This window comes from Sphaerodactylus townsendi, linkage group LG07 (genome assembly GCF_021028975.2).
Source record: "Sphaerodactylus townsendi isolate TG3544 linkage group LG07, MPM_Stown_v2.3, whole genome shotgun sequence".
Classification (NCBI taxonomy): domain Eukaryota; kingdom Metazoa; phylum Chordata; class Lepidosauria; order Squamata; family Sphaerodactylidae; genus Sphaerodactylus; species Sphaerodactylus townsendi.
Genome location: NC_059431.1, coordinates 24,854,493 through 24,871,806, shown reverse-complemented (window position 1 = coordinate 24,871,806; position 17,314 = coordinate 24,854,493). Strand labels below are relative to the sequence as shown.

General features: G+C 43.6%; 1 protein-coding gene across 2 annotated transcripts in view; it reads left to right on the top strand.

The window, feature by feature from the left end:
* The first annotated feature begins 192 nt into the window (after positions 1 to 192).
* The window catches only part of PAIP1 (poly(A) binding protein interacting protein 1), a 30,250-nt gene continuing 13,128 nt past the window's right edge, over positions 193 to 17,314 (top strand). Inside the window, exons 1-4 of one of the 2 annotated variants that reach the window (XM_048503618.1) lie at positions 193 to 361; positions 14,897 to 15,045; positions 15,959 to 16,147; positions 17,020 to 17,132. In XM_048503618.1, the coding sequence (XP_048359575.1) occupies positions 283 to 361; positions 14,897 to 15,045; positions 15,959 to 16,147; positions 17,020 to 17,132 (530 nt within the window). In that variant the 5' untranslated portion in view covers positions 193 to 282. Of the gene's footprint in view, positions 362 to 7,415; positions 7,728 to 14,896; positions 15,046 to 15,958; positions 16,148 to 17,019; positions 17,133 to 17,314 lie in introns of those variants that run through there. The other variant, XM_048503617.1, reaches the window with a different exon arrangement.

Below are 17,314 nucleotides of genomic sequence, written 5' to 3'. Positions count from 1 at the left end.
CCACGCCCCGCAAACGAAAAATAGAAACATCTGCGAAGGAGAGCCGGAAGTCGGGCCGGAACTGTTACGGCAGTTCCGCTGGTGGAGCTGCAGGGATAGGGCAGGCAGAGCGTTTCCGGAGCTGACCGAAGCCACTTCCTCCAGGTCAACTGCCCTGAACCTCTCTTCCGCGGACCCTCGTTAACCCTCTCAGTGCCAATAGATACCATGAGCCATGTGCTGTTGTGAGTTTTCCGGGTTGTGTGGCAATAGAGTCCACCATCCAATGCAGATATTTTCTCCATGGGAACAGATCTCTTTTGCCTGAGAATAAGTTTTAATTTTCGGAGATCTCCAGCCGACGTATGGGCTGGCAATGAAGGTACTATTTAATTACATACCCTCCCCCCGAAAAAAGACTTCAGAATGTAAAATAGCAGTTCCGATACTTGGAAATATTGGGAAATAGATCAATGTGACACCATTTTTTTTGTGTTTGTATTACAATAGCTGCTTGATAGGCTGTGCAGTTTTGTTGTTTTTAGTTGATTTATATGATTGATTAAGTATATTGTATGTTGAGTATTGTATTTTATTTTGTATATTTTTAGTTGATTTGTACTATTGATTACGTATATCGTATACTGAATTCTGTATTTTAGTGTGTGTGTTTTTAGTTGATTTATACTTTTGATTATGTATGTCGCATGATGAAAACTGTACTTTATTTTGTGTGTTGTGAGCTTCTGGCTGGGGTAGGAAGGGATAACATTGAATTAAAGTAAAGTAAGGTAATGCTAGCAATTCAGAATGCTGAGTAGGTAGAGTTCCTGGTGTGGTAGAGCAAAGAAGGGGTCTTGTGACCACTTCTGGGGGCCAAAAGACTCCTGATTTGTTTGTTTAATGAAACCTAGATCCAGAGATCTTTATTCCTGGCCATGGGGCAGAAGGGAAAGGGCTGATTCTCCCTGAACTCTATGACACCCCCAGCTGAAAAATGGGCAGCCCCGCTGGTGCAAAAATGTCAGCTGCAACCTTAGGCTCCTCTAGATCCCTTCGTGATCAATGAAAAACCTACTGCTTTCTTATTGAGTTTTGGAAGCAGTGCCTGGAACAGGAAACTCCCCTGTTTGGGAGGAGCTGATGGTGGCCAAGATCCCTGGAAGTAATGCTGAGCAACTGAATGCTCTGCACTAAATCCACAACTGCCTTCCCTTTTCTCCGCTGAGCCAAAGTGAGCATGTTGAGCAGCTGAACTCTTCAGGTCAGCCTTGGCCAACTGTTCAGACAATGTCTTGGCCATCTTTGGTCACAGCCAGAGAGGGGTGCGGGTGGATGATGGCAGGGAGGGGTCTGGGCATCCTGTCTGCCCTAGAACACACTGAAGGTGACCTTGGACCACTTCAGTCTATCTCAGCCAAATCCACCTTGCAGGGTGGTTGTGACTGGGGAGGAAGAATCAAGCTGTTCGGGGGAAGGACATATTTGGTGTGAAACGAGGAGAGACAGCATCTTCCTAATGAGCCAGACTTAAACAGCCAGATTTCAAGCAGCCTGTGAACAATTCTGCTTCGACCAGTGTGACCTATGCCAAAGTGAATAACAGGAAGCAGCCTGAGATTAACAGGAAGGGGGTGGCTAACAGGATGCAACCTGAAAGTTGGATGCCCCATGATGGTCACAACATTCAAGAGGCCCTGGAGATAGTGAAGGCGTCTGGCCAAATGGGCAACCAGTCTGGCTTTCTTGAGGTCGGGCAGAAACAACTCACAATAATCCTCTTAAATTTAAATCCAAGGCTGTTTGAGAGTGGGGTTGCCAACCTCCAGGTAGTGCCTGGAGCCCTCTCTAGATTACAACTGATCTCCAAGCAACAGTGATTTTATTCTAATAATTTTTAAAATTGTATTTATACCCAGTCAATTCCCAATGGAAGTTGGGCTCAGGGCGACTTACAAGTATAGGTTAAAAATAATACAACAATACAAATCACAGATAAAATACTACTTAGAAGGGAAATATGAAATTATACTACACTGAAGTTCCTCCCCTCCCCAAACCTTGCGCAACCCCCAAAATCTACAAGTATTTCCCAACCTGGAGCTGTCAGCGCTATTCTAGAGGGCTAGTTGTGTTCGCCTCCTGTAGCAAAATAAAATAGAACCCTTGTAGCACTTTTAAAGTGAGGGCTATAGTTGCCAGACCAGTTCCCCTGGAGAAAATGGCTGCATTGGAGGACAACCAGAATGATAAAAGGTCTGGAATCCTTGCCCTACAAGGAAGGATTTAAGGAGCTGGGTATGTTTAGTTTGGTGAAGAGAAGGTTAAGAGGTGACATGATAGTCGTGTTTAGATATTTGAAGGGATGTCATGTTGGTGAGGGAGCAAGCTTGTTTTCTGCTGCTCCAGAGACTCAGACCAGGAGTAATGGGTTCAAGGTGAAGGAAAAGAGATTCCACCTGAACATCTGGAAAAACTTCCTGACAGTAAGGGCTGTTCGACAGTGGAATTATCTGCCTCAGTGTATGGTGGAGTCTCCTTCTTTGGAGGTTTTTTAAAGAAAGTCTGGATGACCATCTGTCAGAAGTGTTTTGAATCTGTGCTCCTGCATTGCAGGGGGTTGGACTTGATGGCTCTTGGGGTCTCCTCCAGCTCTGGGATTCTATGATACTTCATGGCATTATACCTTTCTGAAGTCCCTCTCCTCCACAAACTTGGATCTCCGCAGGTGGAACACCCAGGTCTCCAGGAATTTCCCACGTGGAGCTGGGAAGCCTAGTCCTGAGCAATGAGACTATCAGGGCTCATTTTGAAGAGACAGCAAGAGTCCACATGGCTGCCAAGGAGTGCCTGGAAACATATCAGCAACATGTGCCAAATTCTTAGAGGTCAGAAGGGTGGCTGAATATGATGTCCAGTGACTGGGGACGGAAACTGTCTTTCCCCTTCCCTGGGAATTCTACAAAACAGGAAAGATTTCAGAAGTAAAGCAATCCACTCCAAAATTGGCATAGGGTTTAGATAGTGCGTAGGGATGTGAGGCTTGCCAATCAGATAAAATAAGAATCTTGTCTCAGAGCTACAATTCAGCAGATCTGACATTTCGGGGATTTCATGGGCGTGGAAGAAAATGATGAAATGCATGAGTGACATCTGGGAAACTGACATCCCAGAAGGGAGACTGTGCTGATTAAGGCTTCCAGTACCTGCAGATCCGGGGAGGCTGCGGGGGCAGGGAAAAGAGATTTGATTTTGTGCTCCTTTCCTGCACCTCCGCTATGATTCCATCAGACTCCATCATTTGTCTCTCTGACCTTTCTAGAAAGTTTGACCTGCAAGTCAGAATAATGGAAATTAAGGAAATTAAGAAATGATTTGGGATGATTTCTGAGCGAGCCATAGTGTGGAAATGGTCTACTTCAGGCAGGCAGTTTGTATCTTTTCATTGATTGCAGCAAAGCACCCACCAAGATTATTAAAATTCAATTCCATAGCTGGGAATGAATGTGGTTCTTTGCTCTTGGGTTCCTCTTTCTGCCACCACCTAAGGTCTGGATTAATCCTTGGTGCTCAGAGCCAGCATTAGCCGCTCTAAGCTCTGCACTTTCTTCCTGCATCCCCTGAGAGGCCATTTCTTTCCACTCTCAGCTGTTTGATTTCTGCTTTTTCAGACCTGGACCCTCTTCACTGCTGGTATGAAGCATGTGAACCATATGATAGGGAGAATGGCTGCCAGTGTGAAAGGCAAGGACTGGAACCATCTGTCCCCAACAGATTGGGGCAACAAGCATAAGCCTTGAGGAAACTTGAACTGGGCCATAATGAGGAGGGGGCCATCCAGTGGTGGGATTCAGCAGGTTCGCACCTCTTCAGCAGAACCGGTTGTTAAAATGGTGCTTGTAAACAACCAGTTGCTAAATTATTTGAATCTCACCACCGGAAACGGTTGTTAAATTGTTTGAGTCCTACCACTGGGGCCATCACTCTGTGATAGGTGTGCAGAAGGTGCCTGGTTCAGCTTCCAGCATCTCCAGATAAAAGGATCAGGCAGGAGGTGATATGAAAGACCTTTCTCCAGGGAGAACCCCTGGAGAACTACAGCACCCCTGGAGAGCTACTGCCAGTCTGAGAAGACAGTTGTGGAATTGGTGGAGGCTGAGCGGCCATCTGTTGGGAGTGCTTTGATTATGTGTTCCTGCATGGCAGTGGTTTGGACTGGATGGTTCTTGTGGTCTCTTCTAACTCTATGATTCTAAGATGGACCAAGGGTCTGATTCAGTAGAAGGCTGTAAAATGCCAAGGGCCACAGCCACAGAGGAATACTCTCACGTTTTCACTTTGATCTCCTGTTCCAAGCGGGTAAAAGGAGGAAGGGGGCAGGGCATACCAGCTCTCTATACATGCTCCTTAAGCAGCAGGTTCTTTGAAAAGGTGATGAAATCTTTGAGGTCCTCTAGACTATCCTAAGTCCACCTGAGGGTCCCAATTTCTGGGCTGAAGCCTACTGGCCTTGGCTGTCACCGGAGGCTCTTACAGCTGCAGGAGACAGATCGATTAGCTGCTTTCTAGTGGCTGAGAAAAGAGCATCACTAACAGACTGGAAAATTAGCCATTACACGCAAGAAGGGCTGCCCACCAGTCCCTTGGCCACAGAGGCTGTTCCTGTTGTGGATTCCCCAGTGATAGCTGGAAAAACAGTGAGTGGAGTTGTCATTGTGGCTGCTGGTGCTGGCAGAGTGGAGTCTCCGTGGTCCTGCAGATCCTGCTTTGGGCAACCTAAAGCAGAGAGAATTAGTTGTGATTTGCTGTCTTCCTGAGAGGTGACAAAGTATTGTGGCGTCAGATGTGAACCGTGAGCCAGGATGTCTCTGGTCTACTCTTACTGAGCTACCAAAACTGTTGGCTGAGTAATTAACATAGCAAAGGTTCACACCTTGATTAAAATGTAGATAAAGCTTTATTCAGGAACCTGAGCAATTGATAGTGAAGAGGAAAGATATAGTCTCCTTACCACATCACTTATAGTGTGTTGTGTATATGTTAAGTATGTGAGGTCTTAAACACTGCTTGGTAACAGCTCATCTGTATGCAGTCAGAGGAAAGAGTTATAATCTTTCCAGGGCAAGTAGCAGAGGCCCCTCTCCGTTTCTTAATCTGAAAAGGGAAATAAAAATTGCAGTGGTTGTTTCTTTTACTTCTTCTTTTCATCTGTGTGTGGCCAGGATTGTTTTCTGACTTGGAGGAACTCAGGCCTTTGGAAAGCTGCAGATTAGGGGCTGCCATAATTACTTCTCTGCATTTATTATTTACCACATTTTTTCTTACCCTTCCTGCAAGGAGCTAGTGTGGTTTATTCTAATAACCATGCAAGGTAGCCTAGGGAGAATCGTTGAACAATACCACCGACACCCCATATGAGGGAATCCTTGTAGTTACAAAAGCATATTTTTTCTGCTGCATACCATGAAAGCGGTTGTATGCACGACTCGTGCAGTAAGAAGATGAAATAGTGGGTGCATGAAGACAAAGAAGGACTGGGGAAGGATGAACCCAAGAGTACAGTGAGGCACCTCAGATCTGAACTACTTTTTCATACGCCACCCAGTCTTCTTGTTGGCATGTACGACTGTGCTTAGAAGCTGCATGGCTGAGAGACCAAACAAGCCAAGAGGACACAGGCCATTACCGATTTTCTTGGACCTCCTATGATAATTTTTTTCAGCAATATTAATGCATGTAGAAACCACTTGCTAGATTTGAGGATGCTTATAGATGCCCATCATGAGGTGAGTGAAGAAACTCACCTCGCAGAGTTAGGAGTGGTCTGATTTAGTAATGGAGGGTCATACTTAGGAGCAAATGAACACCACCACTTGTGGGGATGGGAAGTTCAGTCCATAATCAGGCTAGAGTGAACATTTGCATAGATAATTAGTTGCAAGAGGCAAGTAATTTCCTGATTTACTATGCCATTGCAAACTCTGGGATGCTAATAATAAAGATTGCCTAAGTCCATTGAAGTCAGTGAGCTTAGAAGGATGTAGCTCTTCTTAGGATGGTGTTGGAACTAAATTGATTTTGTGGCACAAGCTGCTAGAATATACCTCAGCACATCAGATGATGAAGAAGCGCAAGTATGGTGTAGTATATAAAAACTTGTGCCATAAATCTGTTAAGAACACAAATATTGCTCTCTCTTTTTTTAGCTGTTGAGAGACCAGCAATGCTTTCCTAAGCAGAGTTGTTATGATTTTCATTTATAGTTCAGCTTTCTCACTTGGAGTCAAGACACATAACAAGTATGATTTAAAAGAGTCAATCAGTAAAGGCATAATTGCTTCCAACTCACGGCAACCCTATGAATCAATGACCTCCTATAGTTAACAGCCTTGTCCGGGCCTTGCAAACTGGGGGCTGTGGCTCCCTTTAGAGAGCCGATCCATCTCTTTAAAGAGTTGAACCAACTCTTGTTGGGTCTCCCTTCAACCTTTCCTTGCGTTATTGTCTTTTCCAATGAGTCCTGTCTTCTCAAAATGCAACCAAAGTGCAATAAACTCCGTTTAGTCATTTTAGCTTCTAAGGCAGTGGTGGCGAATGTGTGGCACAGGTGCCAGAGGTGGCACTCAGAGCCCTTTCTGTGGGCACATGTGCAGAGTTCATCATGTGGGGGGAGCAGAAAATCACCCACACACACACACACACACACACACACACACACACACTCTCACACATCTAGGCTGGCCTGGACAAGATCCTTTACCTGGGAGTAAGCTCGGTTGCTGGCAATGGAGCTTGCTTCTGAGTAAACCCTCCTAGGGTCATGATTCACCCATTTGAAGCGTTGCACGGTTGCTTCACTAAGTAACGCACGCCTCGGAGCCAACCGTTTTTTCTACACTAAAACCTCAGTATTCAAGTTAAATGGCCGTGTTGGCACTTTGCGATAAATAAGTGGGTTTTGGGTTGCAATTTGGGCACTCGGTCTCGAAAATGTTCGCCCTCACTGTTCTAAGGACAGTTCAAGCTCGATTTGATCTACCTGATAACCTAGTTATGCTTGCAACTGTGAGGACACGCATGAAAAGAAGTGGGGCGTAGAGTGGAGGCTCTTTGCACAGAATCGCACTGTGACAGGATTGCCCCTTTGGGAAGGGAGACCGCGAGCAACCCTACAGCAAAGCGCCTTGAGGAAACTTTACTCCGCCACACCCAAGTCGCGTGAATAACGTTTGCGGTATTTGCAGCAGGACTTCGAGTCCTTTTGTTCAGACTTCGGGAGAGTTGCGGTTTCCCCTCAGGGCGGAGGCGCAGAAGAAGGAGCCGCAACAACCTCCCGCCATGGCGGCGTCGTGACCGCCCGTCATGCGGGGCAGGGGAGAGACCTCCGGGGCGCTGTGAGGCGCTGTGAGGCGAGGCGAGTAACGCAGCCCAGAGCCCCGCGGTAGGGCTCCCTCCATCCCGGGGAGAGGAAGAACCGAAAGTGAGGCGGGTTTGGTTCGAGGGTCCGCGGCCTGGGAGGGCTGAGGAGGCCGCCATGTCCGACAGCGGCTTCGACCGGGCTCCCGGTGCGGGCCGCGGCCGAGGGGGAGGCGCCCCTCTGGCTGCCGAGCAGGGGGCGAGCCCGGGGATAAGAGGCGGAGGTGGCAGAGGGGGCCCCGAGCCCCTCCACCGGCCAGGCTTCCCCCGCCAGCAGGAGCCCCTCCGGCCGCCCAAGACGGCGCCCCCGGGGAGCAACGGCGCCGCCTCAGGTATGGCCTCTGGGCCTCCAGGCTCCCCGAGTCCCCGTCCATTAGGCGAGTCCCGGCGTCTCTCCGCCGTCCGCAGCCCTTTCTCCGGGTTGTGTAGCCAGCGAAGGGCCATTGTGACAATGCACGGGAGGGGGTGGGACTGTGTGCAAGGTCCTCCTAAAGAAACACTCTGGCTCCAGTTTTTTTAATTGTGTGTGCTTTTGTGTGGTACAATGGTAGTGAGGTCCACTGAATTAATAAGTGCTGCTTCCCGGTTGCGGAGCCAGCAAGGGGAACTCGAAAAGATATTTTCCCTTTTCTCTTCCCTCCCCGCCCCGCTCCTTCGGAAGGTCGCATCATCACCCGCATTCACACGTGGTTGCCTCTTCGGAGTAGTCCTGTTTTCTGGCCAACTCCCCCGTTTTACGCATTGTTCTTACAACCAGTTGAAGCGCCCCTGTGTATTAACTATAAGGCTTCTTTGCCTGTCTTGTCATTGTTAAGAAAGGCCTGAGTAACTTGCGTTGTGGGGACATGTGTATAGTTCATAGGGATGCAAGAATAACGGCTAAATGAAGCACGCACATACTTTGCAGTTTCGTTGTGGATATGTTCAAGAGAATCGACCTTGTTGAAAATGGGTTTTGCAACTTAAAAGGCACAATCCTGATCCTTCTCTTTGTACGATAGTGGCAGACTTTCTCCTGGAAATTACTAAATGCCAGTAGTTTTCCTTCCACTTAACATTTATTTCCTGTATTGTATATGTTTTTTAATCAGTTTTTTAAACTATTGTTGTACTGTTGTCTATGCCAATAAAGGCTTGCTGCTGCTGCTGTTATGCGCTAGGCTTCTGTAACTTAAAAGGCATCGAGGGAGGAGGAATGGAATTTCGATAATAATTTGGCTAGACCCCCCCAAAAATTATGTATCTATATGACTTCAAAAAAGAACGCAGATATGTAGATGGAGCCATTGCTTAACCCACATATTGGTGGATAGTGAATTATCAGTGCTCTGTAGCAGTCATTTGCTTGTTGGTTGTGTTCTCCACGCAGGAAAATCCAGTTGGAGACCATTGCTATAGAATAACGATGTACATATACATCCTGCATTATTGGCCTGCATTTGGTTAAACCTTAGTATTCCACATTGGCATGTGTAGAAATGATATTTTGGAGTCACTCATTTAAGACATTGGGAAGACCCCAATTCATTATTCCCAGTCTTGCCATTAAGCTCCCTAGATAACCTTCTCAGTGGCTCTCAAACTAATCTGACCTCTCAAGAGCCCTGTTCGTATGTTGCAAGGAACACACATATGTACATGCATAGATTTGTTTGTAAGAAAGAGCTTAATGTGCTCTTTTTAGTAGGGGCTAGTACCTAGGTAAATGGGATGTTTCATTCACAAGTGCAGCAGTATTGAATTGAATATAACATGACAGTTCAGTACATACAGAGAATAATGAAATTTATACTAAGCGATGTTTCTATTTGATATCACTGTAACTTGTGAACAGGGATATTGTTACAATAAAATGGAGAGGGTGGAACTGTGTACAGTGCCCTAAACAATTTTAGGCATATGAAGACAGTTCTGTGAATCCAGTTTTTTTATTTGTGTCTTTTAATGTGTTTTTGTGTAGTGCAATGGTAGTGAGTTCCACTGAATTAATGAGAATTATTTCCGCAGTAATCTTACAGATACAAATAAGAAAATAACTTGCAGACCCAAAGCGTGATTACTGCCACTGGGTCTAGCAGTGGTTCCTTATGCTAGTTTATTTAATTAAAGTCTTTGCTGTCTTTGTGCGAAGGCTCAAGGCCTTCACAGTTAAATAGATGTGTGTAGAAATACCAGTTGAATAGTTGTGCATAAAAATACGGTGGCACCTCGAAAATTGCCAATAATCCGTCCGGAGATTATCAGCGATTTTCGAAAACGGTGTATTTTGAGATATGCTGTTTACGTATGCACAACGGCGTTTGCGTACGTGCAACAACGTTTCCGTGCCCTCGGCGGCCGCTGAAAATCAAGGCGGCCGACAATTCTAGAGGGTGGAAATCGGCGCCTGGCAATAGTTGATTTCTAAAATCGACAATTGTCAAAGGCACCGATTTTCGAGGTGCCACGGTACCACCAATGTAGTGGTTTAGAATGTAGCAGTAAATGTACTTTCATGTGTTATTTATGCAACGATGACAGAAGTTCCTAAACTGAGGTTAGATTTTAATATTAATTTGGATTAAACAGTTGCAAAACTTAATTGTCTTGTGTGAAAAGGTTGGCATATCTTGTACTTGACAACAGAACAAAGCTACAGAAGTCTATGTTTTGTATTTATCGCTGAAAAGAATCATTGCATAGTCAGGCTATGTTATCTGTTTAAGTGAATCTTTGGCCTGCCTTCTTCCAGGATCAGATAATATCTTTTAATTGTAAGTACCTCAGGCTGTTTGGCTTACGCAAGTCTGCAAAGTGTCATGTACATTGACAACACTGTGTCATGTACATTGACAACATTGTATAAATAATGGCAGTAGAAAATGTCTCATTGAATGGTGTTAAAACCATTCACAGCTTCCCAGGAAACAATTCTCTACATGCATACAGTACTGTTGATCCATTCTGTAGTTCACTTGCTTTAATCATTTAAATGGCTAGTCACTTATATCTTCCCAGAGTTCAGGTTTGCCTAAGACAAATAAGAGCAGTGTAGAAATATTTTAACAAATATTGTAATACAAACTTTTTGGTTTGTTGTGGTCTTCTGTATAAAGTGAAAAGTGAGGATTTTAAAAGTAGCCTATTTAGAGATTTTGAAGAAGGCACATTTTATAACAGATATGTCCACATCACTTTTCTTGACTGCCCTTTCTATACTGCCCTTTCTCCAAGAATCTCATGCAACTATACATAATATTTCCTCCCAATTTAATCTTCTCAGTAATCTTTTGAAGTACCCTGTATACTCGAGTATAAGTCGACCCACCTAATTTTACCACAAAAAACCGGGAAACTTACTGACTCAAGTATAAGTCTAAGGTGGGAAATGCAGCAGCTACTGGTAAATGTTCATTTTTTTTGCTTGCTTGCTTATTTATTTATTTGATTTATATCCCACCCAATCCTTTAGAATATTTTTGTATCGGTTTTTAAGATGGTTGCAAATGTTATGTTTATGTCATTTTGCTTTATTCTTTGTAATCTTGTTCATATAAGTATTATTATGTACAGATTGCTGGAATTAGAAAACTGGCCTCTGCAGAGAGGTTTATAGGTGTGATTCTTGTTCATGTGCAAAGGTCCTCAGTTCAGTTCCCTGGGAAGACCATATTCATGGGGAACGTAGCAGCGCCTTTAGAAGCAGGACTCATCCATTCAGAAATCAGTCATTATCAATAAGATGTACTCCACAATATGTAATATTTTTTCTATAAATGAAAATTTCAGTTCTAATTGATATAAATGAACATCAGCAGGATTTGATTCCAGATAGAGAGAGTATTCAAAACTTACTGTCTTACCCTCTGTGTGAACTGAAATGGTCATAGCAGATAGTTGGTTACATACCAGTCTCAACTACTGCAGTGGATATTTGTGTCATAATGAGCTGATCTAATGAGAAGCTGATTTAGATCCCACTTTGAGGCCAACCTTATCACAGACAATGCATCAATAACAGTACATTTTGTACTTGTGCACTCATATTCACTGAGGTCATTTCTTTGTTCATAAATTTCTTACACACCTTTAAGGTATTTTTTTAAGTTTCCCAGTGATGCTGGGTTCTTTTCTGAGATTAGGCTGTCCTCGAGTTCATGTTTGTTTCAATCATGGGTGGATGTCCTGATATAATGGAGCTTTTTCTTAACCTTTGTGCTGGTGCCTAGGTAAGTAACAACCTTAAGGCGACCACGTGTGTTTTTAAGAAAGAAGGACTAAACCTGTGCTTGCAGATGCCACAGCTCTGTCTTGCGTTCAAGGGGCTACATAATGTTTACATCTAAAGTATTCCTATTCTTTTTAGCTCTGAAGCGTTGCATGCTGTTTAATGTCAAAAGGGAATATTGTAAGGTGTAACCTCTGTAGCACTAACCTCAGTTCAGCTTGACATGCTGTGAAGGTTGCACAAGTTCTCTCATTCTCACTTTTATCTCTTGGTTCTTAAGCTGAAGACCTAAGTAGGTCTTGCTTGGAGCTTCATAATGCAATCACTAGTTTAAAAGAGCAAGGGGTGTTTGGTAAAGGCATTGTGTAGCTGGATCATTCTCTTGCCTCACTTAAGAGCCCATAATTCTTATTGACAGACATCATCACGTGCATCCTCTATGGCATCGTTCTGTTTAAAACATGGTTGTACCGTGAAGGTTTAATTTGATACTGTGTCCCCATTTGTGCTCCTGCTCTGGACGGGCACATGAAATATTTTTAATGTGTTGGGAAAACTAGTATGATAACGTTAAAGCGTACCTTGAGGCTGAAAAGGGTCACATGTTTGTAAGACTCTCACAAGACAGTATTAAATTTTATATTGTCTTACAGTGCAATCTGGCGGGAGGGGTGTGGATGGCACAACCATGGTGCAGTTGTGCCACCTTCTAAAAAGCTTTCTGCGGCACAACCAGCCAATCGTCAGGGACACTGTGCCTTCCCTGTGAAATAGCCTATGCAGTGCAACCACAGATTCTGCCAGTGTAGGTTTGTGCCAGGAATCAAAGGGTGTTCCCAGGCTGAAAGGGCTCAGAAAGCTGACTAATGCCAGCCTTGACTCCAGGAATGCCTCTTTGGCAGCATCGCAGGCTCCTGCACTGGAGGAGCACTGCAACTGCACCTTTGCTGGCACCCAAGCATTACATTGCAACACAGCTCCTAAACATCAGCATACGTTTCCCTTATGCCAGTGTGTCATTTATGCCACCATCAGGGTCACGCCACTTCCTACATAGACACCCACCCACCCCAGATTACACTGTTAGTAGCAAAGAACTGGAAGGTGTGAGAATTATCACTGTCCCATTTTCAGATGTTGTAAACGGATGTCATTCATTAAAAGTCATTATGTTTTACTCAGTCAAAGATGCAAAATAAGCTGGGGGGAGGGAAAGATGCTGTGTCTATACTCAAATAAAGAACCTCAGTAAAACAATATCTTTAGAAGAGAGGGAGGAGTCCACCATTTCAGAGTATTATATTACTATATATTTGAGCAGTGTGTTCCTGATGACAGACCAGGAAAAAGCAAAGCACCCTGGGAGATGTAGTCTAGAGGTTGCGCTGTACATAGTGGCTGAAGGAACTACAACTCCTAGACTCCTCACTTAGCTGATAACACTTCTTAAAGCTCTACAGCCCTTGTAGGTCTGTCCTAGTCCTTGCCTAATCCAACTCTTCAGTAAGGGGTTTTGCACATCTGTTCTGCTCCTTGACTGAGCTAACTGTTGAGTAGCTTGTGCACTCCAACACATGCCAGCTGGGTGACCTTGGGCTAGTCACAGCTTTTCAGAGCTCTCAGCCCCACCTACCTTGCAGGGTGTTTGTTGTGAAGGGGGAAGGAGATTGCAAACCCTTTTGAGTCTCCTTACAGGAGAGAAAGGGGCGATATAAATCCTCCTTCTCCTCCTTCTTCACTTAATTGTCCATTACAGAACACATGTGGGTTGAAAAATAGACTCATCATGGTGTCACTGTGCTAGTGTATCCTTACCCCTCTTCTGTAAGTCAACAGTGAGCCCAGCATCCAGCACTGAACAGGCCACTCTGCCCAAGGCTGTTTCGTGGGGTGGGGAAGGCCTCACCGTAACCCAGAACGGCTCCAGCTGAGGCAATGAGAGTGGGGCTGTGAGGGGAGAGATCTCACCATGCCCAGCCAGAGTGCTCCAGGCAAGCTCCAAGAATTGAATTTGGGGGGACGAGAGAAAGAGAGAGTTAGAGTAGGGGCAGAAAGAGGATGAGTGCTGGGGAGAGGCAGAAAGAGAGAGCTATGGTAGGTGTCCAGAAAGAGAGAACAAAAGGTGGGGTAGGGTGGGAAAACATGCAGAATAGAGAGTTGGGAAGAGAGAAAGCTGGAAGAAGTGGGCAGACAGAGAGAACTGGGGTGGAGGCAGAAAGAGGATTGGGGTAGTGGAGCAGAAAGTTAAAAACAGAGTTGGAGTAGTGGGCAGAAAGGACGTGCCGGGGTAGGGGGCCAGAAGAGAGTTGGAGTAGCAGGGCAAAAATATAGTAGATTAAGAGAAGGGATGACAGGATGGAGAGTGAGAGACAAGAAGAAAGTTGGGGGTAATGTCCTCTCAAGTCCCCACTTGTGGGTTCCTACTTGTTACATCCAGTTATATTTTTTCACGCAACAGGCTGCCCATCTTCACCTGCTGCCTCTCATCCCTTTGCAAAGCTGGGATCCACTTTTTACAGATGCGTTGGGGGCTGTGGAGATGGGGGAGAACTCTCTTTTCACGGGCATTCTGCCTGCTCTCCCCTCCCCCCTTTGCAAAACCAGGATCTGTCTTTGCCAATGAGGAACAGGGCTATGGAGAAGGGGAGAACTCTCCCCATCTTCACTGGCACCCTGCTCCCCTCCCCCGCCTTTGCAAAGCTGGGATCAGGGTGCCTGTGAAGAAGTTGAGAGCTCTCCCCATCTTCACAGGTACCCTCCTGCCCCTCCTTGTCAAAGCTGGGATGTTTTGGGGTGGGGTGGAAGCACAATTTCAGTGTTTGCACCAAGTGCCATTTCCTGTAGACATGCTCTGTCCATGTCTCTTCCTCTGGGAGGGTTAGTTTTCTAGAGCCCATTGTGTTGTGGGGTTTGGGTGGGTTTTTTTTGCACAATGGGCTTTGTTGCTAGTGCTAGAATAGATATAAACACACACACATACTGAAGAGTTACACATACTGAAATCAGAAAATTGCTACAATGTTGCTTAAGAAATACTAGGGTTTTTGACATGATTTTACTTGGAGAATATATATGTAATTTCAAAAATATTTCATTAACACCTTCTGTGGTCAAACATTGCTGTGGGTAATGAACAGTTGTGATTCAGATGAAGGTTTTAAGTAAAATACTACGTTCTCTGTCAAGATGTGCTTTAAAAATAAGAGAAAATAAAATTTAATTGTTCAATAGCTGAAGTATATTGTGTTATAATATTCTTTTTTTAAAAAAAAGATTGTGTTTATAATATTTTAGAACACTCAAGAGTTTCATCTTTGCCAGAAAAAAATTGTTCCATATCCACAATTCCTAAATCTCAAGTGGTTGTGGCTCCAGCAGTAATGTCCAAGCTATCAGTGGATGCTCCTGAATTTTACCCTTCAGGATATTCCCCTAATCTGCCTGTAAGTATTTAGCTTTAACACTGTTCATTTTCCAAGCAAAGGAAACATGTTTGTCATCTTGCAGAATTCTCAATCTTTTTGTGGAAGAAATGCCTTTTATTTTGAAAGCCGCAGCTCAAAGTTTTCCTCCATGTTGTCTAAACAGCACATCCATTGAGGTTCCAAAACATTCACGTGCTTAAAAGAAGAACTTTCTTTCCCTTAACTAATTATGTACTGTCCCATTTCTGAAACTTTTTCTTTGTAAATCTTGGTCTACCTCAGCTGGGCAGCCTGCTATTAGAAGTTTAATTATGCTGGGATATTGCATGCTCTAAGAACATGCTTTGGGTATATCTTAAAAATCTCAGGGACATAGCTTCCTTCTGTTTACAATGACCATTGTAAGTTAGAAGCTCACCTGGGATAGGTAGGATTGCCAGTAGGCCTGGGCAAAAAATGCCTTACCTTAATTAATGAGGCTTAATGTGCAGATGTAGGCCATTGAAGCTTTTCATGGCATGGAGGTAAAGAACATCACCTGGAAAATAACATCTCGTTCATTCTCTGTTAAAGGATAGAACTTTTTTTTAATTCTGCAAGTAGTTGGCAACCCTAGCCCCATATCTACCTAGGAGTTGTGCCAGTGCTTCTACAACTGGTTGTAGCAAATGGAATAACTTGAGTCAAACACAACTACTCTAGCTGCAGCTTGTATACTTATCCACTGCCAGATACCCTGGGAGTTTTGAAGGGGGGGGGTTGGCAGCACATAGGAGTGGGTCTATTGATAATATTGTAAAGTCAAACTGTATGTTTGAGAATACTTGCATATTGTGCATCTGTGAAACTTTTATTTCTTTTACATTGCAGTACTAAAAAGATGTTTTTGAAGTCATTTAATAAGAGTCATTATATCTGTAATTACATTTAGGAATCTTCTTTAGAAGATGGTTTTGATGGATATACATCTTTAACAGAATATGTGCAAGATTTTTTAAATCACCTTGCAGAACAGCCAGCCTGTTTTGAAAACGAAATAGCACATTTTTCAGAAACTTTAAATGGCTGTGTCACGACAGATGAAGCATTACAAGAACTTGTGGAGCTCATCTACCAACAGGTAGGCTAAGCATCTATGACGTAGCATGTAAGTTGCGTACTATATCAGGGCATCTAGCATATACTGCCAGAGCCATAATAGCAATCAATCAATAAGGAATTTCAGAAAGTATTTTATTTGAAGTGTTAAAGGGTTATCTCAGAACTTTCTGAGAATGTGGAGATTTGTTGTTTGCACTGATAATAAAGCTTTGCTATATATCTTGAAAACAGTAATAAATGTGAATGTGTCTTTCAGTACTAGGTTGCCAAGTGATGATGCCTACAGTTCTCACTACTAGTTTTAATGTTCTTTTTCAAGCTTGATATAAAATATTCCTGTGTCGGGCAGAATGAAATCTTTTGTTTTGGGATATTCTGCTAGGTTTGCTAATTTTTTAACTGGAAAAAACTTGGCTACAGAAACCAAATGAGGGGTAAATATTGTAAATAGTTGCACAGGTTTTGTATGTAAAAAAGGTTGGATCCATTGTCTCCTTACAACCATGATTCCTTAGTCTTGGATCTAACCCAGTGTCTTTTTAAAAAAAATTGAAATGAATGAATGGACTTAGACTGGAGTAACACTCTATAGTCGTTCTTTCTATAAACAACTATTAACATCAGTGAAAATAACTAAGGTGGGAGGAAACTTTTTAAAAAAATTAAAATATAATAACCTAGAAAAATAATGTTTTGGAAGGTTTCTAAAACATTGGATTACAAAGTACAGATAAAATTTTAGCTCCAACTATATGTAACAGTCCAGTGTTAAATTTTATTACATTTTGCGAAATCCACCCCTGCCCAGCAGGCCATCCCCCTCCCTGCCTCCTCTCCCAATTGCCTGGCTTGTATTTTCTAATTCTGGCTTTTCTCTTGTTTGTTTGGAAGGCTACATCTGTCCCAAATTTTTCCTATATGGGGGCAAGACTGTGCAATTATCTTTCTCATCATCTCACAATTAATCCACAAAGTGGCAACTTTAGACAGTTACTGCTTCACAGGTCAGTAACTAACTTTTTTTTTTTTAGGAGAAATGGTCCTGCTTGAAAATTGGTTGTTTTCTTATTCAGTGCGTATCATCTCCCAGACGTTTTAGTTAACTTTTCCTGCTTATTTTAGGGCTACAAAATAGTACTTTCTGATACATTCGACGTGTTGGAATGAGCCCTTCAATAGAACAAGT